General features: G+C 47.0%; 1 protein-coding gene across 1 annotated transcript in view; it reads left to right on the forward strand.

Moving 5' to 3' along the window:
- The first annotated feature begins 2601 nt into the window (after positions 1-2601).
- MEGF6 (multiple EGF like domains 6) overlaps positions 2602-26879 on the forward strand; it is a 91757-nt gene continuing 67479 nt past the window's right edge. Inside the window, exons 1-3 of the mRNA XM_058039354.1 lie at positions 2602-3096; positions 5162-5284; positions 9083-9192. Of these exons, the coding sequence (XP_057895337.1) occupies positions 3011-3096; positions 5162-5284; positions 9083-9192 (319 nt within the window). The 5' untranslated portion in view covers positions 2602-3010. The remainder of the gene's footprint in view (positions 3097-5161; positions 5285-9082; positions 9193-26879) is intronic.

Below are 26879 nucleotides of genomic sequence, written 5' to 3' on the forward strand. Positions count from 1 at the left end.
ATTGGCATCTTGGGCTTGTGGCAGCTCAGTTGCTTTTTAATCTTGGCTACTTGGATAACATGTCACCACTCTTTACGCCGTTATAAAGTTAATTTGGGTCTCCTGTATGACCGCGGTGTCTGGCACAGGATTTACCAACCCTAGATTTGCTATGGCTAAGTCATTATCTTATCATTAGTCATTATCTTATGGCTAAGTCATTTGCTATGGTGCTGTCATTATCGCTTGCTCAGAGCTGATTAGGTAACAGATGCCATCACTGTCACACTCTGGGGCTGCACCAGCACTGGCTCCTGTCAACATCACAAACCTGGGGCTGTACCAGGTGGTGGGTGCTGTCACATCCCCTGCCTAGAGCTCTACCAGGTACCAGGTGTCATTGCTGTCACACACCTGGTGCTGTAAGAAGTCCCAGGTGCCACCATGGTTGCACACCCAGAGGTGTTTGTGGCCTGTCTCAGCCCTGCTGTGGGTTTTTAGGGCTAAAACAAGAACCCACACACATCACACAGTGTTCAGTGGGAGGCCCTGAGCTCAGCCAAAATTATGCTCTGCTCTGCCCAGGTGGTCTGGGCAAGACTCTCACATACCCATAAAGGAACAAGATGTGTGGGTCTACAGAGGCCAGGCAGAGCTGATCTGGGTCAGATGTGCAAAATCCTTAAATACCATCAGGACAGAGCTCAGGAAGGTACCAGAGGAGGGTGGGATAGGCACAGGATTGTGCATGGAGAGCCCTGGCGCCCATATCACATCCAGCACACTGATAGCAAAGATTAAATAATGCTGGGGAATGAATGGCACGTTAATGTTTCAGTTTCTGTGGTCTCTGGCATGGCTGCAGATATTATCATCAGTGTTTATGGAGCTGTATCATATCTTGGACCCCTTTCAGGGCTGTTTTTCACGGAGCCAGAGGATGACATCCTCAGCAGGCAGCTGGGAAATGATAGAAAATTGAAAACACACTAAATTGACTTCACAGACAGGCTAGGGTTTCAGATATCTGCCTTTCACACGTGTCACATGAATCCCCTGCTCTCCACAGCCCTTGCTCACATGGGGCTCTTTAGGTGGGAAACCTCACTAGTGGCTTTAAAGGGACTTTAGAAGGACGGCAGAGCTGAGTTTTTGCAGGGTCACTAGTGGCTTTAAAGGGATTTTAGAAGGACTGCAGGGCTGAATTTGCGCTGGGTCACTCCTGGCTTTAAAGGGACTTTAGAAGGACTGCAGGGCTGAATTTGCGCTGGGTCACTCCTCAAATTTCAGCTTTTCCCATTGGAGCCTCCCCTTTTCCCTGCCGGCAGCCTGGCTGGGGTGGCTGTGGCTGGGACAGTGGCCGTGCCAGGACCCTGCAGCGCGTTGTGACAGCCAGGATTGTCACCTGGGGCGGTGTGGCAGCTGTGGCTGCACCGATCCATCCCCATCCTTGGCCTCCAGCCGTGTCCTGGAGAGGGAGCCCGACTCCCAGCTCTGCCCGCTGGGAGCAATCCCTGGAAATCCAACTGAGAGCAGCCTGTTTCCTACTGTAAGGAAGTTCTAACTTTCTAATCCCAGACAGAAAAAGCGAGGCCTGGATTTATGGTATCCTGGAGCTCTCTCCGTTGTTATAAAACATCTTTATGTATGCCTTTCTTATCAAGGAAGAATGAATGATGTTTTCTTCCCATCCGTTAGGCTTGGCTGATATTTTACTGCTAAGTGGAAGCATTAACCCCCCTCACCTGCTCTTTTCTCTTACTTGAGGATTTATGGCACTGCTGTGACCTTGGGAGGGTTCTGGTGTAAGGAGCAGCTGCTTCAGTTTTTTCCAAGACCCAGCAGCTTTTGGGCATGGTCCTTGGGGACTTTAGCCTTGATTAATGGTTGTCCTTTAGCCACAAAATATATCCATGAAACTATCCCAGCCTTCCTCCTTCTCACCCTGCTTCTCTGATGGAAATCAGCACCTGCCCCAGGCCGAGCGAGCTCGGAGGGCCCTGGGGCAGCCCAGAGGTGCCCAGTTGCTGCTCTGGTCCCTCCTGGCCCTTGGGGATGGTTTATTTGAGATGTTTAGTGCAGCATCCCTGCTCTCCTCCTCCCCATCCCGCTGTGCCAGCTGCTGCGTGCAGTTGGAGGTGTCCCCGCCAGCAGAATTTCCTTGGGAAGCAATCAGTTTTATCTTTTGGAGTGCACGGGGAAGGTTGAATCTCTGTGGGATGTTTTTTGAGCCTCTGGGAGCGGGATTTGTGCTGGTGTGCCCGCACACAGCCTTGGGTGGTGCAGGAGAAGCAGCCCCGAGGCACCGCTGCTCCATCCCTGCATCCTCCCCCTCCTCTGCTCGGGGCCGGGCACCGCTCGTGGGAGGGATTTCTGACCGACAGCGGGGAAAGAGGCATGTGAGGGAAAGGAGCTGGGCCTGGGCAAGGCAGGGGGAAGTTTCCTTACTGCCCTGACCCGCAGGGAAGCTGCTCTGGTGCGTGTGTGTGCGTGTGTGTGCCGAGCTCCTCTCTCCCATCTCCGGAGGATGCGCTGAAGGATCACCCTGCCTGCTTCGGGAAAAACCCCTGCGAGGTGAGATTCTCCTGCCAGAGGAGCACCCCTCCTTCCTCCTTTCTCCTTGCTGGATTTCAAAGTGCCTCGGGAAGGGGATGGCAGCTCCGGAGCAGCTCAGCCCGCTTGGGGCTGCTCTGCTGGGCGCAACCCAGCTCCTGTGAGCCCCCAGCTCAGGAAGCAAATCCCAGGAGGAAAAGTCACTCCAGCGCCTTCCACCGCGAGCAAACGAGCATGAGGAGCCGGGTTTGGCCCGGGGAAAAATCCAGCTGCAACCTGCGCCGTGATTTCCAGCGGAGTGAAGAAAGTGGCTGAGCGGAGAGGGAGGAAGCATCCAGGAGGGATAAATCCGCTCTCCCCCCTGTGCTCCCATAGCTTTGTGCTCTGCAAGGACAGACGGACACGGGAGCAGGAGACTGCCAGGATTCCCGGGATAACCGCTGGAAACACCTGGAGGGAGGGAGGGAGAGGAGCTGCCATGGAGTTTCCTGCCGTGGCACTGTCGCTCATCGTGGCGCTGCGAATGTCCCCGCTGGCTGCTGGCATCAAACTGCAGCCCCACATGTGAGTAGGAAGGAAGGAGTTCCAGAGGGGTTTTGTCGGGCAGGGGATGGAAAAGCAGGAGCCAAATGCAGAGTTTTCAAATCAGAGAGTGAAGGAGCAGTCGTGGTTTTTTTTTTTGTTTTTTTTTTTTTTTTTTTTGTTTTTTTTTTTTTTTTTTTTTTTATTTACTATTAGATGTGCAGAAAGGGGAATAGAAAATTGAAAATGTGGATAGTGTTTTCTTGTAGGAGGGAACTCCTTGGTTTAGCCGAGGAAGCTGTTGTGGGTTTTCTTATTTACTATTAGATGTGCAGAAAGGGGAATATAAAATTGAAAATGTGGATAGTCTCTTCTTGTAGGAGAAAACTCCTTGGTTCAGCTGAAACTTGTCTGAGTGCAAGAGGTGATTCCTGAGTGAATGCTTCACCCTTTCTTCCAAGACCTGCTGCTTTTATTTCACTTCACTTTCTCATCCCGCGTTCCTCCCCGCCCGCTGCTGTTAACTCCAGCAGCACGTAGGCTGCTCTCTTTAATTACATTTTACAGTTACAGTTTGGTGTTAATCATTTGGCTGCTCTGGAAGACTTCCTTGCAAATTTGGCCTCCTGCCAGAAGATGGTCTCTGAGAGCCAGGGGATCACTGGAATTCCCTTTGTCCATGGACAGGGGTGCAGACTCCAAGCAGCCCTCCCCGAGGGGTTGAATTCTTTACAAAAAAAGCGTGTCCTTTAGCAGATAAAGGTTTTGGAAGAAGCAGATTTTTCTCCCCACGTCAGGGTTTTGTGCTCCTGCCCTGGCTGTTGCTTTCAGGACTTCTTGGATGGGGCACTGGAGCAGAGCCCTGTGCCAGCACGCCGGGGTTGGAATTGAGCAGCCTGGTGAATTCAGATGCCAGCTGTGACCTCTAAGCTTCAACACGTCCAAATGAGTTATTTTCACTTTTTTTTTTTTAATAGAAAGCATCTCTAAGAAAACTCTGGCTCCTGTGGGAAGCAGCAGAAGCAGCCCCAAATACCAAGTGGCTCACGGAGTCAGGGACAAATGTCTTCACTCTTCATCCTTAGTTAAACCCACTGACTTGTGCTTGGAGAAAGAGTTGGGATTAGAGAAGAAACAAAGTACATTTCTTTGATTTATTGGAATTAGCCTCACAGCCCTTAGCTCTGAATGAGCATGAAACCACCCCTGTGGCTGGTGGGCCTGGCACTGTTTCTTTTCCCTGCAGAGATTAACTCATTGAGGGGTGAATGGAGGAGGTTGCCCAAGCCTTTCCTGGGGGAAATCCAGGCAGTGGGAATGCTGCACCCCTCACAGCTGTGACCCCTGTATTGGTTTGAACAGACAGGTGTCTGCTAAGGAAGGAAGGAGCCTTCCTTGAAATGGAAAATGCAAACCCTCTCCCTCTGAATTATTATGATTTTGAAATTAAGGGGCTCTTAGGCAAAGATATGGGTTGAGGAATAACAGTTCTTTACTACAAAAAATCAGAAAAATACAAGTGCAATAGTACAAAAAGAAAAAAACACTGACAGAGTCAGAATAGACCTCACCCCCTGTGTGTCAGGGAGGTGTCCCAGCCCCATCCCATGGGGGCTCAGCCCTCCTGCAGCCCCAGCTGTGGCTCTGCTGCAGCAGGGATCCTGCACAAGGGGGGAGTTTTCCTCTGCAGCTCCAGGGCTGCTGCAGATGGGCCTGGGCTCCCTCTGGGAATGCAGTGGGAAAGGCTGTCCATGGTGTCCCAACCCTCAGATTGTATCCAGGTAGGAATGCTTGGCTCCTCCCCTGGGCGGAGCATCTCCCCATGGGATGCTGGGATTGGATCAGCCATGCAGGGACACTCAGTGGCCATGAACAGAAGAGATCTCCTAGCTAAACCTGAGACATCCCCTGCATCCCTCTGCATCCTCTACATCCCTCTGGTTCCCCAGCATCCCTGACAGCCCTTTATTTCTCTGTTGCAGGCCAAACCTGTGCGGGGAGCAGCAGCTGGGGGGTCATGGGGCTGTGGTAGCCCCTTACACCTGTGACCCCCCAGACCCCTCTGGTTCCCCAGCATCCCTGACAGCCCTTTATTTCTCTGTTGCAGGCCGAACGTGTGCGCGGAGCAGCAGCTGGCGGTCGTGGGGCTGCGGCAGCCGTGCGTGCAGGCTGCCCGCCTGTGGCAGCAGGACTGCGGGGGCCGCCGCTGGTGCGCGAGCCATGAGCGCAGGTGGGTGCTCCTCCCTCCGCCTGGGCTGCTCCTGCTGGGAAACGGGGCGTGGAAACTTCCACGGGCACTTCCAAAACAATAGGGTTTTTTCTTTTAGAAGAGTCTTACTTCAGTAAGAGATGATAAAGTTGTATTTTTTTTCTTGACACTGATGTGACCGTGTTCACAGGGGTCTTAGGATGAGGGAAGAGATGAGGATCTGACTGCATGTTTCAGAAGGCTTGATTTATTATTTTATGATATATATTACATTAAAACTATACTAAAAGAATAGAAGAAAGGATTTAATCAGAGGGCTAGCTAAGAATAGAATAGCAAAGAATGATAACAAAGGTTTGTGGCTCAGCTCTCTGTCCAAGCCAGCTGACTGTGATTGTCCATATATTAGAAACAACTAACATGGACCAATCACAGATCCACCTGTTGCATTCTACAGCAGCAGATAATCAATGTTTACATTTTGTTCTTGAGGCCTCTCAGCTTCTCAGGAGGAAAAATCCTAAAGGAAAGATTTTTCATAAAATATGTCTGCGACACACTGAGGAAAAAGGGAATGATTCTAAAATATTAACCTCTTATGATAATAAGATGTAGTAAATAACAGCAATAAATAATAAATAATAAATAATAAATATAAATAATAAATAATAAATAATAAATAATTAATAATAAATAATAAATCTGTAGTAGCAGAAAGCCCCTGAACGGGGAATAATGAGCATTGACTCCTTGGTTGCAGAAGGCTGATCAATCTACTGTATTATATTATATTATATTATATTATATTATATTATATTATATTATATTATATTATATTATATTATATTATATTATATTATATTATATTATATTATATTATATTATATTTTACACATTACATTACATATATTATATTATTATATTTATTATATTTATTCTTTCATATAATATAGAATCATAAAATAATAAATTAGCCTTCTGAGAGCATGGAATCAGATTCATCGTTCCTCCCTGCCACAGGCACCCTGCAAATACAATAGAAATGAACTTTTCTTACCTGTGCAGCAGCCAAACTACAACGTGCCCAAGCTGCTTCCAGCCTCCATCTGCTCTTCCGGCCTCGTTAGGGAGTTACAAGGGTTTGCAGAATAAAAATGGTAGTTGTCGTTTCAAAGAAACATCTTGGACTCAAGACAGCTTTTAAGTCCTGTCTTTAGGAATTCCTCCTAACCTGTAATTGCCGGTAATTACCCTGGTGATGAGATCTGTGTCCTGGTAACAAAGGAGCAAAGAGAGTCTGACTCTTGGCTGTGTTTGCAGGGAAGGCTTTGAAAGGATGGGTGCCCTGTCTGCTTCCACTTCAAAGGCTGGGAGCTCCTCAGCCCCAGCAGTCCCTTCAGCTCCTTAAAGGACGGGCTTGACATCACAAATCAAGGGACTGAAATGAAATAACTTTCTGTTCTGCTGCATTACAAATATCAGAACAACCCAGTGCTAACACTGTTCCTGATAGAAGCATAGAGGGGAACCCACTGAGGGTGGAGTTGTGAAATCCAGACAGGGAAAGGACTATCAGCAGACCATTCCCTGGGCAAGGTTTTGTCCCAGATCTCCTCTCTCTAACCTTCTGGGAGTTCCCATTGCAGGATGCTTTTCCAGGAGCTGGGAGCTGTCCTGCCAAATTCCCTTGTGCTGTGGCATTGGAGCGCGTTGTTGGTGCTCACAGGGATGCTGGAGCTGCTCCAGTTGGACCCAGCAGCTCTGGCAGCTCAGGAAGAGCATTCACAGCTCCAGGATCTGGCCTGAAATCGGCCTTTGAGTTCCTGGAGGTGACTGGGAAAAGCAGCCTTTAAAATCAAGGCCAAATTGATGTTTCTAATGGTGCCACTGGGAAAAGCAGCATCTGCTCAGCTGTAGCATCCTCGGGCTGTGCTGCTCTGTGTTCCTGGGGAAGGGATGTTTGTGCATCCCTTCATGCAGCTTCCCAGTGAGTAATGACAGCAAGGTAGCTTTGCCCAGCCCTCCCTTGCCAAGCCTGAAGAAATGCCAGTGCTATCCCAGAGGGGCTGGAAGGGGATTTTCCAGCAGCAGGACACAGCAGGAGTCCCTGGGTTCCATTAGTTCTGGCTCATTCCCCATTTTCTATGCTAGGGACTCCTTAAAACACAAAAGAAAAGAGAAACACTGGAGATAAAGCATCTCCTGTGTGCCTGTTTCCCATCTGCAGCACCCAGATACCCAGAGACACCAAGGCTGTCACAATATTTCCCTGTCCTGAAGGGTCTGGAGTGTCCAACAGAATCCCTCAGGAGGGTGGATGAGGCTGCTCAGGGCACTGCTGGGCCACAGGGAGCCCTGAGCTGTCCCACATCACTATTTTGAGATTTTCCTCCCCATCCCTGAGCCATGTTCACTATTTTGAGCTTTTCCTCCCCATCTTTGTCATGTTCACACCACCCTGCATCCACCATCTCCCCTTCTCCTTCCTGCTGGGCTGGAGAGAGCTCCTGGTACCAGGAGCATCCTGGTGGGTTGGAGCCTGGTGCCCGTGAATTGCTTTCTCAGCTGCTTCTGGAACACAACAATTACCTTCATAATTTGTTAACAGTTCATAGAAAACAAACAAAAAAAAATACATATTGGTGTCTGCTTTTATTTTTCTCAGCTGTGCTTCCACGTGCTGCTTGGCACGCAGGAGTTGCTGAAGGTTTCCTTCCCAGGGATTAAAGGTTCACCGTTATTTGGTTTTTGTTTTTTTTGTAGGAACATCCAGACAAAATCAAACAAATCGACTGAGTTAGGATAAATATTTTCAGTGGACACGCACAACACATCTGCCCTGCCAAATATTTGTTGTTGTTTGCCTGATTGGCTTTGGTGGAGCAGTTTCATGTTCTGCCAAGGGAGCTTTTCAAAAAACCAGCTTCAGAAGTATTATCTGTGTTTCAATCCTCACAAACACACAACACCAAATTTCCGGGGCAAAAAATTTTGTGTCGCTTTTGTTTATTTACGCTTCAAATCAGTCCCTGCTTTGCTCCCCCAGCTCCCACCCTGGATGGAGCTCCTGGGAGTGTTAAAGGGACCCTCAGTGTCAAAGCTGTGGAGCTTTGCTGTGTCCAGCACAACTCTTAGAGTATCTTGGTGTTACCATCAGGATTATGTTGATTTTTTAGCTCATCAGCCCCTTAGAATCACCTGCTCCCGCTCACTAAGGGAGAAATACCTGTTCTTAAAATTCACATTTCTTTTGTGTAAGGGAGGAGCTCAGAGCTGTAAATAGTCTAGAAAAGGAGAAAAAAAAATAATCTGTGAAACCTGGGTGTTGTCTCTTGTGTTCCTAATTAGAGTAAATTAGGAGTATTTTCTTAGCATCGGTGTTCCCTGCCAAGCTCTGGAGCCTTGTTGTGTCCAGCACAACTCTTGGAGTAACTTGGTGTTGTCATCAGGATTATGTTGATTTTTTAGCTCATCATCCCCTTAGAATCACCTGCTCCCGCTCACTAAGGCAGAAATACCTGTTCTTAAAATTCACATTTCCTTTGTGTAAGGGAGGAGCTCAGAGCTGTAAATAGTCTAGAAAAGGAGGAAAAAAAAAATAATCTGGGGTGTTGTGAAACCTGGGTGTTGTCTCTTGTGTTCCTAATTAGAGTAAATTAGGAGTATTTTCTTAGCATCGGTGATCGCTGCCAGGCCGTGTGGAAAACAATGGCAGCACTTTTGCAAACCCCATTTTATTTGCACCCATGGCTACAAATTCTGTCCTTCCCCTTTCCCTGCCCTGCAGGAGCTGACTCTGGCTGGGATTTTGTGTTTCAGGGTGGTGTATTACACAGGCTACAGGCAGGTGTACCAGCTGAGGTCCCAAACCACCTACAGGTGCTGCCCAGGATGGTCCCAGCTCGCAGGGGATGCTGGCTGCCTGCACAGTAAGTGTCATTTTATTCTACTCAACTTCCTTTGTTTCGGCTCGTTCCAAGTCCTGTGCCTGCAGGAAATGCTCTAAAAATGTCTTTAAAATGTGCTTAAAATAATTATCATGGGTTTTTATTAGTTTTTTTTTCTGGGTGTAATAACAAAAACAGCAACGACAATTTAAAAAAAAACAACAACTTTTATCGATATTTTAATAATAGTAATAATACTAATAAGTAGTAGTATTAGTATTATCAATAACTCATTATAAAATTATAATTGGTGTTATTGTTGTAATAATTATTGTTATTGTTACTGTTATTAATATAATATAATATAATATAATATATATTATTATAATGATGGATAATATATTATTATATAATAATATAACAATTATTATTATATGATAATAGTATATAATAATATCATTATAATATAAAAATAACTATATAATATAGAATTATACAATAATAAGATAATAATTATTATATAATAAATATATTATCTATATGATAAAAATATATATAATATATAATAATATATAATAGTTTATAATCATAAGAATAACAGTGTTAATTTTATTAATGATTTTATAACAGTAATAATATGAATAAGTAATAGTATTTGTATTATCAATAATTAATTATAAAATTATTATTATATTGTTATAACAGAAGTTATAACTTCTAAACTTTTAGCTTATTCCATACAACCTCAGTGCCTGATTGATTTACACCTTGGAGGTGCTTTCCATCTTTCTACAGAAAAGCAGCTTTGGATTTTAGTGATTTTAGTGATTTTAGTGATTTTAGTGATTTTAGTGATTTTAGTGATTTTAGTGATGGGCAGGAGAAGCAGAAGAGCATTTTGGGGTCTGCCCTGCCCTGCCATCAGAGCCAGCTCCTTGGAAGATGTTTCCTACAGCTGCTTGCCTTTTGTTCTGTGGAGAGTCTTTTTGTGCCTTCCCTGGGCTTTGATGCTTGTAACAAAGCTTTTTTTATTAAAAAAAAAAAAAAAAAAAAAAAAAAAAAAAAAAAAAAAAAAAGATAAAAAAGGTGTGTCAAACAACCAGGCTTTATTCTTCCCATCCCAAGCTGTGGCACAGGAGAACAACCCACAGGGGAGAGGAAGCTCCATGGGTGCCTTGTGGCCCCTGTCAGTGAGCAGATAATAACCTCAGCTGAACTCAGAAAAGCACCTTCTGGAATGAGTTTTCCTGCCAAGGAAGTGAGTAATTCCATGCAGGAAGGAAGCAGCGAAAAGGAAATCGAGCTGCTCAGGGCACGCTCTGAACTCATCCTTCTCATCACCAGGGGCTGCTCACTGCAGGGCTGGGCTGGAGGGGAGAAGAGAGGGACAAAAGCAGAGTGACCCCAACCCAAAAACTGCTGCAGGAATTGCTGCTGAGCTGCTGGGGAGCTTGAGGTGGATCATGGCCTGGAGGTGGTGAGCTCTGTCCTCATTCAGCCCTTCAAGCCCAACTGGATATCACCCAGAACGTGCTGTAACATTATTCCTGGGACAGAAAAATAGGGATTTATGTGCCTTGAGTGCAACAGGCACAACGGGGAGCTGATCTCTGCTGGCCCTCAGCACAGGCAGGGGGCAGGAAATAAAATTGCATTTTATTTTGAATCATCTTCTGAGCAGCAGCAGAGCAGCCAGGTCAGCTGGTGGGAATTCCCACCTCACCAGGTTGGGGCTGAGGTGGGAATTGTGCTCTCTGCTTCCAGACTCTCACAGGTAGAAGCTGGAGGAGCATCCCAGGGACAAATGGGACAGCTCTGCCTCTGTGGTATTCACATTTTCTGGAAAAATGTGAAAAATCCCTTCACCCAGGATTATTCTCCTGGGAAGCTGGGAAGCCTCAGAGGAAAGGAAAACAATTCTTATCTCATTTGCTTCTCCTGTGTTGTGCTCACATGTGGAATGTGTTTGGAGATTGTTTACCCACAGGTGATTGTTTCATTGGATTCTGGTGTGAATTGTTTTTGATTCTTTGGCCAATTGGTGCCAAGCTGTGCTGGGACCCTGGAAAGAGTCAGGAGTTTTCATTAGTATCTTTTTAGCATTCTTTAAGTATCCTTTCTGTATTCTTTACTAGAATAGAATAGAATAGAATAGAATAGAATAGAATAGAATAGAATAGAATAGAATAGAATAGAATAGAATAATAAATTAGCCTTCTGAGAACATGGAGTCAGATTCATCATTCCTTCCTGCCCAGAAATACAATATGCCTGGTCCCTGCAGGTGCCCCAAGGTGCAGAGATTGTTCCCAGCTTTACAGAGATAAGATAACTCAGAGCGTTTTAAAAGATATTATTTCTATTTCCCACATCAGGGAGCGTGGCTGTGCTCTGTGTAACTAAACTCTCATCCCAGGCTGTGGGTTTGCAGGGGTGTGATGGCTTTTCCTGCTGGTGGCTTTGTCCTTGTGGAGCAGAGGAGGTGCAGGAAGGTCTGGGAGGGAATTGTGAGCATCGGGGAGGTGCTGGGGCAGGGGCACACAGCCAGGCTGTTATTTATGAATTCCTGCATTTATTCCTGCATTTATGGGTGCTGGAAGCTCCTCTGGTTGGTGTGTGGAGCCCAGGGTCAGGCTGTGCTTGCTGCTGTGGCTCTGCTGAATGGCACAGAGCCGTGCCAGGACACGTCAGCAGGATCTGTGGCCCTTCCTCTGTGCCTGCAGAGATCATTGATGGTGTTCCAGGAGCACAGAGCAGGGCAAGGGCGTCTCTGCTGACAGTTTAATTAGGGCTGCTGTGCAGTGGAATCTCTCCACCGAGGGCATCTTGCTCTCCCCTGGGGGCTGGCATCTCCTCACTGCAGGGCTCTGTTTGCTCTTTGTGCTGATCATCATTTCTCCTTCAAAATAAAAATACCCCAGTGTGGGAATGGGAAAAACAGAGACGTCCACAGACACGGAGGGGTTTGATCTGCCTTGGAAGAAGCTTGGGTTGATGTGAAAATACAATATACAGACATTAGGCAGAAAAATCATAAATTAATGTATTATTGGTGCAGTTTGTGTCTCTGAGCTCTTACAGGTGAAGAAATGTCCCCAGAGCAGAGCTGTGGGCACAGTACTGGCAGCTGTGGGCTCTGCTAGCAGCAAAGAGCTCAGAAAGAGATGGAAAATGACACAGAAACAGAGACCTCACTGAATATCTGGATTTGTTCCTCTCCTTGTGTGCCCTCTGAAATGGTGACACCCAGCCTTGCTCCTGCCACCCCCAGGGCTGCCAGAGGGGAATGCAGGGAGCCCTGACCCTGGCAGGTTCTGTCTTTTGTCCCCTTCTCTTGTGAGGATGAGGATTTGCTGCCTTGCGTTGCCCTCTGTCCTGCTCCATCTCTGTTCATCTCCATGGGAAGGAGAAGGGTCAGAAATCAAGGCACCCTTTGCATTTTTGGGATGGCATCAGGTCCTTTCCCTGCCTGGTCACTGATAGTTTGACTCTCAGACTGAGCTGCCTGCTTTCAAGTGGCCTCTGAGATGCTGCTTGAATTCCACCTGGGTTCAATAACTCAGGTAAAGCCCTCAGTGATTAGGAGAGGGGCCTACATGTCTGCCAAGCTCTGTGAGCTCCACTTGCAGCTGGAGATGTTGAAAAGCTGAGTCTGGAACTCTTGGTGAGCGTGGAGGAGCTGGAACTCAGCCACCCCCAGCCTGTTTGTGCTCTTGGGCCGGCCTGACAGGGTCCTCAGAGCTGGTGCAGCCCTGGAGCCTGGCATGGCCTTGGAGCCTGGCGTGGTCCTGGAACTTGGCACAGCTCTGGAGCCCAACATAATCCTGGAGCTCAGCACAGTTCTGGAGCCTGGTATGGCCCTGGAGCCTGGCATGGCCCTGGACCCCAGCACAACTCTGGAGCCTGGCATGTCCTTGGAACCTGGCGTGGTCCTGGAGCCTGGCATGGCCTTGGAACCTGGCATGGCCCTGGAACTTGGCATAGCTCTGGAGCCCAACATAATCCTGGAGCTCAGCACAGTTCTGGAGCCTGGCATGGCCCTGGAGCCTGGCACAGCTCTGGAGCCCAACACAATCCTGGAGCCTGGCACAACTCTGGAGCCTGGCATGGCCCTGGAGCCTGGCACAGCTCTGGAGCCCAACACAATCCTGGAGGTCAGCACAGCTCTGGAGCCTGGCACAGCCCTGATGACTGGCGCAATCCTGGTGCCCAGCGCAACCCCAGAGCCTGGCACAGCCCTAGAGCCTGGCACAGCCCAGAAGCCCCACTCTGTCCTGGAGCCTGGCACAACTCTGGAGCCCAACACAATCATGGATCTCGGAATGACCCTGGATCCCAGCACAACTCTGGAGCCTGGCATGGCCCTAATGACTGGCACAGTCCTGGAGCCCAACACAACCCTGGAGCCTGGCACAACCCTGGAGGCTGACACAATTCTGGAGCCCAGCACAGCCCCAGAGCCCAGCCATGGGCACCGTCACGGGGTGGCAGCTCAGGCTGGTGATGCAGGCTGGAAGCTCAGCAGGAAATGTGTCCAGCTGACAGTTTAATTTCCCTGAGAGGCAGCTTTGCTTCGTCCATCACCTCCTGGCTGCTGCAGGCTCTTTGTTTAGTCAGCTGAAAGGCTGTGACTGAACTCCCGAACCTCTCACCCCAGATGGAGCTCAGTGCTGGGTAAAATCCATCCTGGGCTCCATCTCTGGACCTCAGGGAGCCCAAACATTGCTTTTCTTCATGGCTCTCCCTCCTACATCAGTCTCATGTCTCCGACTTCGCCAGGATCCCGCCTGGCTGAGCTCTCACAAAGGACACAGCCTGGCCTCTGAGCAGAAGGCGGTGATGCTTCCCATAATTTATTCTTTCTCTGCACAGTGTCATTACCCTTTCCCCAAATTTCATCACATTGAACTCTGTCGCTCTGAATTAGGAGCTCGTTTGCAGGAGGCCTGGAGGGCACGGAGGGGGAGACCCGGGCTGGGAAGTAGGTTATCATGATTTCCACTCCATATGTGCCAGCCTGCAGCACAGAGCAGGGAATTGTCCGGCTCATTCAGGAAATCTGGGGCACTGCCAAGAATAACACCCCTGTCTTCTAACCCCTGATTTGTGTCGCTGAAATTGCTTCTAATATTTTCCATTGTTGTGCTTTGGGTCTCGCTGAGCTGCTCTGAGAGCTGAGTGCTGCTGGTGAGTTGGGCTGGCTCTGCTGGGACCCTGATGAAAATGTGGTTTTTTTTAGGTGTTTAAGGTGAAAGATTCAGGAATAACCAAACCACTGTGTAATTTGGCCAGGCAAGCCATTTCCTCTCACGGTGCCTGAAGGAAAGGACTAAAAGAAATACCAGGTCCTCTTGCATGATCTGAGCTGGAAAAAGCTGGAGGCTGGAACACCTTGGCACACACCTGGAGATGGGAAGTTGTTCCTGCCTCGCTGTGCAGGGAAGGATTTGCAGCCCACAGGCCTGAGGATGAGCAGGATGCTTGGCAAAGAGCTTCCCAAATTCCAGTGCTCAAAATGGGACCCCTCTTGCATCAGTGGCACCAGAATCAAAGCAGCAGCTCAGGGAATTTGCTCCTCTGCAGCTTCTTTATCATGGAATTACAGAATTATAGAATTATTACAGAATTTCAGAGCATCCTAGGTTGTAAGGGACCAACAAGAACCATCAAAGCCGTGCTGGGGCTGGAGCCGTGGCCCTGGGACTGGTTCTCCCTGCACATTCCTCATCAGAGGAATCTCTGGAGTGAAAGGAGAGTCCAGGGGACCCTCACCATTCTGGGCTGAGATTGCCCAGCCCCAGCATGGCTGGTTTCCCCCCAGACACACTTAATTTTACGGGGCTCAGCTTGCAGGCAGTGACACATGTGCTGCGTGGATTGATATGGATTGATCCGGGATTGATCCGGGATCACTGCAGTCCCCAGGGATCTCTGGCCATGGAAAGCTACTAAAGACTAAAGTGTTAGATGAGAAGATAACTGGCTTTGTGAAGCAGCATTTCATCACGGGCTCATTAGTTCCAGGAGAGAGTGTTTGGGCTTCAATGCTACCTTTGTGTTGTAAATAATCTTCTCTTCTGGCGGGAGGGGTTTTGAAAAGTCATCAGGTCCATAAGAGAGCCAATGCTGAGGCTCTGGATTTCAGCTCTAATGCATCGAAGGTGCAAAGTTTGTGGGGTTTGGCCTAACCCATGGTGGTCCCTGTATGGTAAAAGAATCGATAGAAGAAAGACCCTTTAAGCAGGTACACAGCTCTGTCTGGCAAGATGGTGCATTTTGATGGCAAATGTGAATATTTGGAGAACGGCACATTCACCTAAACCTTCACCAAACCTCCCCAATCACAAAACCTCCCTAATCACAAAACCTCCCTAATCACAACTTCCCCAGCCAGTGCAGCCTTGGCAGAGGGTGTTGTGTGAGCCAGGAGCAGGATTTAGCACGGAGGAGAAATCAGGAAGTCGATTGTGTTCCTGTAGGAAAAAACAGAGCCAATATTGGATGTATGGGAGATTCAATAGTGGGAACACAGTTAAGTGGTCATTATATTTCCATGTACAGTGGGTTAGAACTGATTTTTCAGGCGTGACAAGCTGACACCCACCAGCTCTGCGTTCCTTTTGGGAAGGTAATCCCTGCCTGTTCCCAGCCTGGATTTCGTGCGGCTGCCTCACACTTTTGAGTTCCCTTTGACAATTGATAACTTTGCAGCTTTATCTCCTGGTGTGCACAAGCTGTCCTGCCCCAAAACTGCAAGCCCTGCCTTGCACTGTTTCCATCTGTGATCCCTTTTTTCCTCTGAGTGCGCAATTAGTGTTTTGGAGCTGGCGTGGGCGGTTTTGTGCCAAGAATTTCGGAGCCATTTTGGAAGCCCGCGCGGGGTGCCAGTTATAATGACACGAAATGAAATGTGTAATCACAGACCTGCTTTTTCTGTCACTAATTAGTTACAGCTTTAGCTGGAATGGGAAGAGAAGCCAGGGGGGGCTCCCAACTTGCGAGCAGGAGGGAGAAGCTGCAGCCAGCACAGCCCACGTGCGTGGGGGACCCTGGGTTCAGCCAGTGCTGCTCTAATTGTTGCCAGGTGGTCCCAGATTGTACAAGGGGCTGTAATTTAATCACAGCTCTGTGTGTTCAGTTGGTAACTGACCTGAAGGCCCTGTGACACCATTGGTGGCTGCAGTGTTCTTCCTGGGATGTTGGAATAGATTGGTCTCCATGGTTTGTCTTAGCCCAGGGCTCTCCACACAGGTTTGGGATGGGTGAGAGGGAGTTGCTGGACCAGGGGCCACCACTGTGTGTCATGCTCTGTGTCATCACCTGATGCTCTTTGCTCCAGGTTTGCCAGGTTTTTGTGAGATGTATTCCTACCAGTCCCATTGCTCTTGGAGCTTGGAGTAATTTCTTCAGTGAAAAGTGGGAGGAAAAGACGAGGTGAGGGAAAAAGAATGAAGAGAGGAGCTGGCCGTCAGCACAGCTCTGTCCAGATCAGCGAACAGAGAGAGGATTTCATTGTGCAAACCTTTTAAACAGATTTAGAGAGGAAGATGGATGCTTGTTCTGCGTCCTTACCCCCCAACAAAGCACCACACACATGACAGTGCCCCTGCTCACAACGTTTCTGCTTTTGACATCAGCATTCCCCAGTGGGAAATATAAACCATGGGCAGCATTTCATGAGTTATGAGGAGCCCACACTCCCCTGGAGGAACCACAACCTTGTTAGTGGGTTTATGGGGACGGTTTGGAAAGGTGGATTTCAGAAGCCTAATTGAGCATTCTGTGTCTCCGTGTCCATTTTACACTCGGCTGGGTGAGAACAGAGAAACGTGGCTGCTCAGCCTTACTTGCAGTTTAGCTCCATTTCAGCCTCTGGGCTGCCCGAAGGTGACGCCACCATGGGGCACCAGAGCCCAGGGAAGCTCAGTGCAGAGGTGGGAGCAGCTCCCACTGGGCTGTTCTACAAAGATCCCTCCAATTTCAGCACAAGTAACTTGTGTTTGTTTGCTCGAGATCTTGCATGAGTTGTTTTCTGACTGTTTCACCCACTTGTTGGCTGGAAAAGCATCATTTCATCACAGCCCTGATGTTTTCCTATGATTCTCAAGGAAAGCTCTTGGACATTCCCTGAGGTAATTTCCTTCCTATCCTAAATTTTGAGGCTTTGTGCATTGAGCACCACACTGCAAAGCAAAAGAAAAAATCAACTTTCCAAGCTGGTTAAAGGTCGAGTCTTAACTTCTTTTTGCCAGGGTCAGGATTAAATGTGTGAGATGGTATTTCTTTTTGGGACTCAGATATTTATTAGTTCTTATCTATGTTACAGTCCCACTATGTTACAAACCCTGAGTTTTACAGCACTTCACTCTAACAAACTAAAAATGGAGCCCTATCTCTCTCTGTCCAAGGCCTTTTAAGGCTAAACTGTCCACTTAAGAAATGACACCTAAATTATTTTTATTTTTAACCCACGAACCAACCACCCGTGCCCTGCAATGAGGACTTTTTTATCCAATTACACAAAACCACCCAAACCCATGGAGAATAGGGTAAAGAAGAAGGAGAAGAAGAAGGAGAATAAGAAGGTGAAAAAGAAGGTGCAAAAGAAGGTGAAGAAGAAGGTGAAGAGGGTGAAGAAGAAGGTGAAAAAGAAGGAGAGAAGAAGAAGGTGGAGAAGAAGAAGGAGAGGTGGAGAAGAAGGACCAGCCTAAAACCTCAATTTTGCTTTATATGTATTACTATATTTAAACCCTTAAACTCTAAGTTTTCTACCCTGTAATATCACACACTTCTATTCAAACTCCACACCCACAATCCCAGTTCTGTCATTCCGTTTTGGAAGCTTCTCCATGGCCTCAGGTGAATGCAGTGTTCCCTTGGCGGTCAGTGCAGAAAGTCTAAAATTCTCAGTAACCAGGGTTCCAAAAGCTAAACAGTGTTTTTTATGACTCTTCAAGTGTTCTCTGGGGTTTTGGGCATATCACCAGGGATGGGGTGTTTGCCCTTCTGATGGTGAGTGTGGGATCATCCTCATCCTCCTCCTTGCAGCCACCTGTGGTTATGATGTGGTTATCAAGGGTGGGAATTGCTGAGAGGGATCCTTGCAGCTCTGTCACTGCTCCTCTGGCTTCCAGGGCCCTCCCTGCCAGCACAGCAAGCAACCCTGCCAAATTCCTCCTTTAATTCCAAGAGCTTTGGAGCGAGGGATGCCCTGATTTATTCACGTTCTGCCGCCGCCCGTTGTTTTATCTGCAAAACTCCAACAATCTCCTCTTGGCTTTTGTGGTGCTCGGGGAGCTCGGGTGTTTGGAAAGGAAATACTTATCGTGGCTTGCTGTGAAACACAGCTCTGTGCTGTACAATAGCCTTTATTCCTGGCTGCCATCCGTGGCGGGGATTTGCTGGAATCAGAGAAGGAAGCTGATTAAAGTTGGGTCAAACAAAGGAACCTTGGGGTCACAGCCTGTGGGGTGAGCCAGCCCTGGGGCTTTTTCTTTTTCTTTTCTTTCCAAGGTAGTGTGGCCACCTTGGAAAGGAGCCTTGTTGTGACCGTGTTCACAGGGCTCTGAGGATGAGGGAAGAGACGAGGATCTGACTCCATGTTTCAGAAGGCTTGATTTATTATTTTATGATATATATTACATAAAAACTATACTAAAAGAATAGAAGAAAGGAGTTCATCAGAAGGCTGGCTAAGAATAGAAAAAGAAAGAATGATTACAAAGGTTTGTGTCTTGGACTGAGAGTCCGAGCCACCTGACTGTGATTGGCCATTAATTAGAAACAACCAACATGAGACCAATCACAGATCCACCTGTTGCATTCCACAGCAGCAGATAACCATTGTTTACATTTTGTTCCTGAGGCCTCTCAGCTTCTCAGGAGAAAAAAAATCCTAAGGAAAGGATTTTTCATAAAACATGTCTGTGACACCTTGTATCTTTGGCCAGGCTGCGTTTTGGGGCTGCTAAGCTTTATTTAATTAACCTTTGTGAGATGTACAAGGATCTCTCTTGAAGGTTATTGAGTTTCCTGTGTTTGGTGGCTCACAGATGTTCTGGGTTGGGAATATGATAGTTCATAGCAAACAACCCCTGAAAGCTGGAATGTTCCTTGGTCTGAGAACTTGTTCCTTGGGCTGCAGGGACACATGGTTGTCTCTCTCATCCCTCTCATTGCTGAGTCTGCAGGGTCCAATGTGATGTTTTATCTTTTTTTTTAAATTTGGGTTGGGATTAAATGTGGGAGATTGTATTTCTTGTTTGGACTCAGATGTTTATTAGTCTTTTATTAGATTAGATTTATTTTATTCTTTATTATTATTAGATTTTATCTATATTGATTAAATATAGATATAAAAATATAGATTAAATCTATATTTATCTAGAATTATTATTGTTGTTGTTATTATTATTATTATTATTATTATTATTATTATTATTATTATTATTATTATTATTATTATTATTATTTTAGATTTTTATCTATATTGCAGTCTTACAAACTGTGAGTTCTACACTACTTCACTCTAGCAAACTAAAAATGGAGCTGTATCTCTTTTTCTACAATGTTTTTTTAAGGATAAACTGTCTAATTAAGAAATTACATCTAAATTATTTTTATTTTTAACCCAATAACTAACTACTTGTGCCCCACAATGTGGACTTTTGGCAGAGTGGTGGGAATATTTTAAATAAAAGTCTATCATATTTTAAATAAAGGTCTGAGATCCTGAATATCTGTTGTCAGATCCCACTGTCACCACTTTGGGAATGGGCTGTGAAAAAGGGATGGCCAAGGAGACACAAGGACACAAATTATGGCTCAGCTACCTGAAATTAAAGGCAGAAAACAGTCCAAACTCTGGCGTTTTGGAGCGAACTAATTACAAGGAACAGGCAAGAATGTGAAGCAGGGGGGATAAATCATTCTTTGTGCAGCTTGTCCTGAGTTTGTAAAGCATTAATTGCCCTGTTGCCTCCTGGCAGAGGAAAGCTCAGCTGAACCAGGAGCATTCCTCTGCATTTGCAACCTCAAATTATTCTCATTCCAGGGTGATTTATATTTCACACCCAGGGCAGAGATGACCCCCTGCCATCCCTTTCTCTGCCAGACAACGCTTTGCTCTTTCCCAGGCCTGTAATTTGTAAAGGTTTGAGCATTTTCATTGCTTGCAGGTGAAGGACAGATACAGGCACAGGGGACTGGGGACAGTGATCATTTTGTAAACATCTTCAGAGAGCTTTCCTTGCTTTCCAGTTTCATTTTAACTGTCGTTTCCATCCTGCTTTTAAAGAGATGTTGCCCCTGAAAAATTCCAAAAGACCAATGAAACAGCTTTATTAGCCTTAGCTTGCAGAAAATTCATATTGTTTTTGTCTGTTTCTTGATATCTTTGGTTATTTGTAGCATTTTTCAAACCTCACAGTCCTTGCCACAGAGAATGTGCTGATTGAGGATACAGGAAGGCCCCAGTCACAAGATCATCCTTCCCTTCATCTTAATTTCTTACTGGCTCCTATCAATGGTTCTCTTTGGTAAAAGAGAACTTTTTCTTGGACAAATTAACATACTTTAAAAAAGACACTCCAAAAAAGATACTTTTGTTGGACAAATTTCTGGTGAAAACCCTAATTGTCTGGATGTTCATCTTCTCTTTCACTGTTAAAAGTGCTCTGGTTGGTTTGCTTTGCTCATCAGTCAACATTTGTGCTGGATTTTCCTAATAGGATGAGAGGCTGCTTTGGGGAGGGAGGGACACCTCACCAGTGACTCATTCTTTCCTTATCTGCCACCTGTCAGAGGGGCTGTCCTGGTGTGTGAGATGATGGTTCCTCCTTGAGAAAGGATGGAGTCAGTACTGGCTCTGGATGTGGGCAGGGTGAGGCTGTTTGGTGAAAAGGACATGAAAATAACCCATGTGAGTGGAGCTGTGCTGTTCCATGCCCCACTCATCTTCAAGAAATTTCAAGAAATCTGTGTCTGACCCTAATGGAACCGTTTTTTCTTGCCTGGAAAGAAACACAGATGTGTTTTCTTTAGAGGCAGGACGCTCCCTGTGCTGGCCAGACTCCTATCAGAGCTTTCAGCACGGGATATTTTTGCTGGCCAGCCCTGAGCAGCAGCAGCAGCAGCTCCCCAATATTTACCCTGGCTGGGCAGCAGCAGCTCCCCAGTGCTCTCCTTGCAGGGTGAGGTGCTGTCCTTCCTGCTCTCCTGAGCTGCTGACAGGCACAACATTCACTCATCCTCTGGGTGCAATCACCACAGCCCTCACTGGGGCTGTGTGAGCTCTTGCAGGAAGCTCTGCATGTTCCTGCCCAGGTTTCAACACCTTTTCTGCTGCCTCTTAGTGGCTTTTTGATCCTGTCAGTGTAGAAATGGGTATTTTTTTCCCCGCTCTGGTTGTCCACCTGCCATCAGGTGAGCTTTGCTTTGCAGCAAACTGCAGCAGAGGTTGACCTGGACAACAGTTCAGCCTCAAGCTGCACCAAGGGAAATATAGGTTGAAAATTAGGGAAAAGTTCATTACAGAAAGAGTGATAAAGTTTTTTTACAAAAAGGGTGATTAAGTTTTTTACAGAAAGGTGATAAAGTTCTGGAATGGCTGCCCAGGGAGGTGGTGGAGTCCCCATCCCTGGGTGTGTTTAACAAAGCCTGGATGTGGCACTGGGTGCCAGGGTTTAGTTGAGGTGTTGGGACTGGGTTGGACTCGATGATCTTAAAGATCTTTTCCAACCTGAGGATTCTGTAAATTCTGTAAATTCTGTGAATATTACAGTGACCACAGACTGAGGAAGCAGCTGAGTTGTGCTGAGCTCCTGTGGTATCTCCCATCCTTGATGGATAAAAGGGTTGTAAATGGAGCACTCAAAGTTTGGGGTGAGGCTCCCTTTAGAGCTCCCTTTTGGGGGCTTGGACGCAAATAAATTTTCAGTGCAGGCTCATTGCTGCAGGGAGGGGATGTTGGGGAACCTGGGCCCTGCTTCAAGCCTGCCCAGCCTTGCTGGGAATCTTTGGACCACCCAGAGCTCTGGGGTCTGGGGCTGGTGAACCCATCAGCCCCCAGTGAGTGCAGCAGGATGGGACCTGTGTGTGCTGGGGCTGACAAGGTGGATGTTACTGGTGTCATTTACTGGTGTGCCCTGCTGGAAATCAGCTGCTGGCCTTCACCCTTGGCTCCCTGCAGCCTCCCAGCAGAGTGGATTGTTTCAGCAACACTCAGGCTCTCGGGGCTCTGATGGGGGAACTGGGCTGTTCCTAATTAGCCTGGCTGTGTTTTGAAGCATGGGCCAGCACAGACCTCCTTTTGCTGGCACAAAGGAGAGGTCAGCTGTGGCAGCAGGGCTGTGATCAGTGTCTGTGCCTGGACGCCTGCTCAGGTGGCTTTGTCACCCTGTGGGTGACGCGGCACAGAGCACCAGCACTCCATCAGAAGGGTGTGTGAGAGGGATTTATTATAATAACACGTCGCTTTTATAGTTTTTCAAGATTGTAGGAGCGGTGGGGATGGATAGAAATGAGAGATCTCTGAGGCCAGGGCTTGGAATTTGGGGTTTATTGCAAAGGGCCTGGGTGCAGGGCCCTGCTGGGAGCTGCCAGGCACAGCTCAGAGCAGGCCCCAAAGAGAGAGAGTGGTAAAGAGAGTGGGAAAGAGAAAGAAGGCAAGAGCGTGGTAAGGAGGATGAGAGACAGCGGACAAAAGAGTAAAAGAGAACAAAGTTCCCATTACAATACAATAAATCTTCTTCTGTGCTGAATATTCTAGTTCTCACTAACCAATCTAGTACAAGATACAAATCCTGTGGAATTTACATACAGCCTATAAGAATCATTACATTATCATACTGTGTTACATTTTAAACCCTAAAAGCTCCTCTTTGGACCCCTTCTGCCAAGCTGTAGGGTCTGCTCTGAGCCTTGGACCTGTCTGCAAGCAGAGGGAATTGTTTCATCAAAAAGGGATTACCTTCAGTGGCGATTCCATTGTTTTCCAGTTGTTTAGTAACTGAGGTATCTCAAAGCTTTCTTTCATTTCAATCTCACTTATAGTTTCCATATTCTCAAAATCTTTTGCCTGACAATCATGTTTATGAGGCTCTCCTGTTTCATCTTCCCCAACACAAGATATTTACATTTACTTAACATAGACATTCACTGCCCATTGGTCATAAGAAAGAAACAAAGTTCTCAATAGGTGAACAAGGAGCCAGGTCATTCTGTGAGCCAGCTAGAGTCTGTGTCTTCTAACTTTCTCTCCTTCCATCACATTGTCATGGGGATAGCTTTGGTGTCTTCCTCGAGAGAGATAGGGGGCTTTCCTTATCTTCAGGAAGCCTTTGCTGGCTCATAAGAACAGCACAAAATGCCTTTCCTACAACCCTGCTTCAGAAGACCAGCATTGTCTCCTTCTTTTATAGCACTGCCCTCGTTTGCCCAGCCTTTGAGGTGTTGTTTGATTGACTAAGGACCTGATTTCTCCTGCTAATCTCTCTGGAGCTGCTCACTTGGACGCCTTTGGATGTCTTAGGGCTGGGAGAGAGGGGTTTGCTGGAGGCCAGAGCAACGTGGGACTGCGAAACACTCGGAGGTGTTGGAAGCTGAAATGGGAAGGGTTTGGAAGCAAAGGAAAGCACAGGCAGTATTTTCTTGGATCCAGGAGCCAGATGCTCTTTCCAAGGCGGAGAAACTCGCGTGACAGCGCCAGTTCAGACTCAGGTGACCTCCCAAGCCCAAACAGAGCCTGGTGCAGACTTTAGGATGACGGTAGCAGGAGCCTGTGATCGATGCTTCCAGTGCGCGAGGCCAATTTAAAATCCGTTTTGTGGAATTAAATGGCTGCAATTGTTCTTCAGCTGTCAGCTCATTGGAGAGAATCCACGGGTAATAATACCAGGGCTAAATTAAGCAGAGCACTTCTCCCAGCAGCCAAGAAGTCCGAGTACCTTTATTTATAAGCAGCCTCCTGATTCACAAGGTTAGCCTTCTGCTGGGGAGGGGAGAGGAGTGCGAGGCCAGAGGAGATTCCTGCTGGGATTTTCTTGTATTTTGGCTCAGGAAGGCAGTGGAACAAGGGCAGCTTGTGCAGAGCTTGGCCACGTCCTGTGCTATCGGCTTGTCCATCAGCCAAGCATGGTATTTAAGAGCTGGCAAACAGGTAGGGCTGAGCCCTTTGAAGAAATCTGTGAGAGGAAGCAAGCCAAGGCAATGCAGGGGCTTATTCAGCTAAAAACCAGCTTTTGTAAAGGCAGTTTGGAAGAAAAGAGAGAGTGTGCTGGAGCCAGGGGAATGTCTGTTGTTGTACCTGCTAAAGAAGTGTCCTGGGACTTGTACCTGCAGGGTGAAGAGTCCTTCATTGAGATGAGTTGGTCAAACACGGCGCTGTTCATCACACCCAGCGCCACCTCCTGCAGGGCAATAACTCTGTGAATAACTGGCTAGTTCATATATTCTGAGTTTCTAAAGGTGAAATGGAGTACACAGCAGCCTTTTGGATGTGTGTGATGTTGTCTGTCCAGCTCCGCTGGTGAGTGATGGAGAGCGTGGAGGCAAAAGTATTGCTGGCCATTTGTTTGAAGGAACACGATAGTGGGTGAAGCAGAGCTCAAATCTGATGGGCTTTGGTGGATCTGAAATATGGCTGGCTTTGTTCTTTTCAGGCTTTCCTTGGGCTGAGCTCAAGAATTAAGGATTTAATGATCATTTAAAATAGATTATCATATTGGGCTGAAGGAAATATACGGCTCAAGTCCTTTGGATGAGTTGTAGCCCTCTGCTTAGGTTTTGGCAAATAAATCAGAGCGGAGTCTTTTCCACTGATTTGAAACGTTCACTCAGATCTTTACTGGCTTCTCATGCTAAGATCTGCCAAGGGTAAGAGAACTTGTGAGGAAATGACTCATTGAGCCACCTGAAGAAGACAAAACCCCTGCTTTGTGGTGAGGGATGGGTACCTTGGGCCAAGTCATGTGAAGTGCTGGATGGCATCTTCAAAGCTCTGCATCCCCTTGGGTGAGGGCTGACGCTCCCTGCACCTCCTGTGATCCCTCCCCTGCTCTAATCTCCCTGCAAGGAGATTCTCAGCCAGCTGTGACCAATTAAACAGGGGCCAGGGCTGCAAAACCCCAGCTGGGCGAGGCTGGGCAGAGTTTATGGCTCTGAGAGCAGCAGAGTCTGCCTGAGGTGTTTTCTTCCCGTAAACCACCCGGGGAAAGCCAGGCTTGTGAGCTCAAACGTGCATCAAGGGACATTTATGGAGGAGAATGGGTTATTTTCCAGGCAATGTGGAATGCTGCAGTGTAACTGGGGCGCTGGGATCCCATCGTGTAATTGGTAATAAGAAGGATTTGTTACACGAATGCGAAGGAGACTGAATTAAAGCTGAATTCTTGGATTGTTTCTGGAGAGGATTGAGCCCATCCCCCTGGTCAGGTAGCCAAGGACCATTCCAAGCTCACAGTTCCTCACCAATTACTGGTTTCTTGCAATGAGAAATAACACTGAGTGAGGGACTAAAATCTTCAGGTCTTCAGTGCATTCACAAAAGAAAAATGACAAGGAACAGCTTGACTCCCTGACTGTGACAGAACCATCAAATCTTTAGTTTGGAAAAGACCATCAAGACCATAAAATCCAAAAATTCACTGAATCTTCCCCTGTTTTCAAAGGATATGCTGCAAATCAGTGGTGTGGGAGCCACACTAGCCATGGGCACAAGGGCCAGGTTCCAAGGGAAACAGGAGGGTTGGAGAGTGAGATGAGGAGCGAGGGCCACAGAGAAGCATTGCTGCAAAGCTGCCTGGAATTTGTAGAATTAATTTATGCTTAAGCACACAGCCCACTCCACAATAAATCATTGGTATGTTATGGTTTCTGTTTCTGGGCTTGGAAAGGTTGGAGAAAACATTTTTTTAATTCATCAAGTGCTGCTTTCTCTGGGGCATCATTTTAAAGCCCTATTCTCTGGCAGGTGATAACATCTTTCAAAAAGCCTCTGAAATGCCTTATCCCCACATCAGCAACAGGTTTGCTTTTCATTTTTCCCTTGTTTGTTGTGTTTCTGTTTTGTCTCCCATGCTGCATGGGCTCAGCACAACACAATAATGGGTTTAATAATTCAGAAACAAACACGTGTTGAGATGTCAGTTGTTACAAATACCTTTTTTCTCTGGGAAGATGCTCAGAGGGTTAGACCCCTTCCCAGAGGTCTAATCCATGTGAGTTATGTGAGGAAAGGAGGACACTTTCCACAAATTCTTGATCTGAATTTCAGTGCATGCAAGTTCCTGTTGTGTTTTTCACTTGGGCTGGAGCTAGATATTCTGGGCAGCCTGGATCCCAAATGAGTTGATTGATAGTGGAGAAGGAAGAAAATCACCCACTAACAACCCCCACAGAGAAATCCAGGTGGCACCAGCCAGTGAAGGAGTTTTTGATGGTCACTTTTTACTGTTCTACAAAGTTCAAATGGAAAATGGGACTCCTCTTGCATCAGTGGCACCAGAATCAAAGCAGCAGCTCAGGGAATTTGCTCCTCTGTTTCTTTATAATGCAATTACATGATTATAGAATTATTACAGAATTACCGAGCATCCTGGGTTGGAAGGGACCCACAAGAACCATCAAAGCCATGATGGGACTGGGGCTGTGTCCCTGGGACTGGTTCTCCCTGCACATTCCTCATCAGAGGAATCTCTGGAGTGAAAGGAGAGTCCAGGGGACCCTCACCA

The sequence above is a fragment of the Melospiza georgiana genome, chromosome 22, assembly GCF_028018845.1.
Source record: "Melospiza georgiana isolate bMelGeo1 chromosome 22, bMelGeo1.pri, whole genome shotgun sequence".
Taxonomy (NCBI): domain Eukaryota; kingdom Metazoa; phylum Chordata; class Aves; order Passeriformes; family Passerellidae; genus Melospiza; species Melospiza georgiana.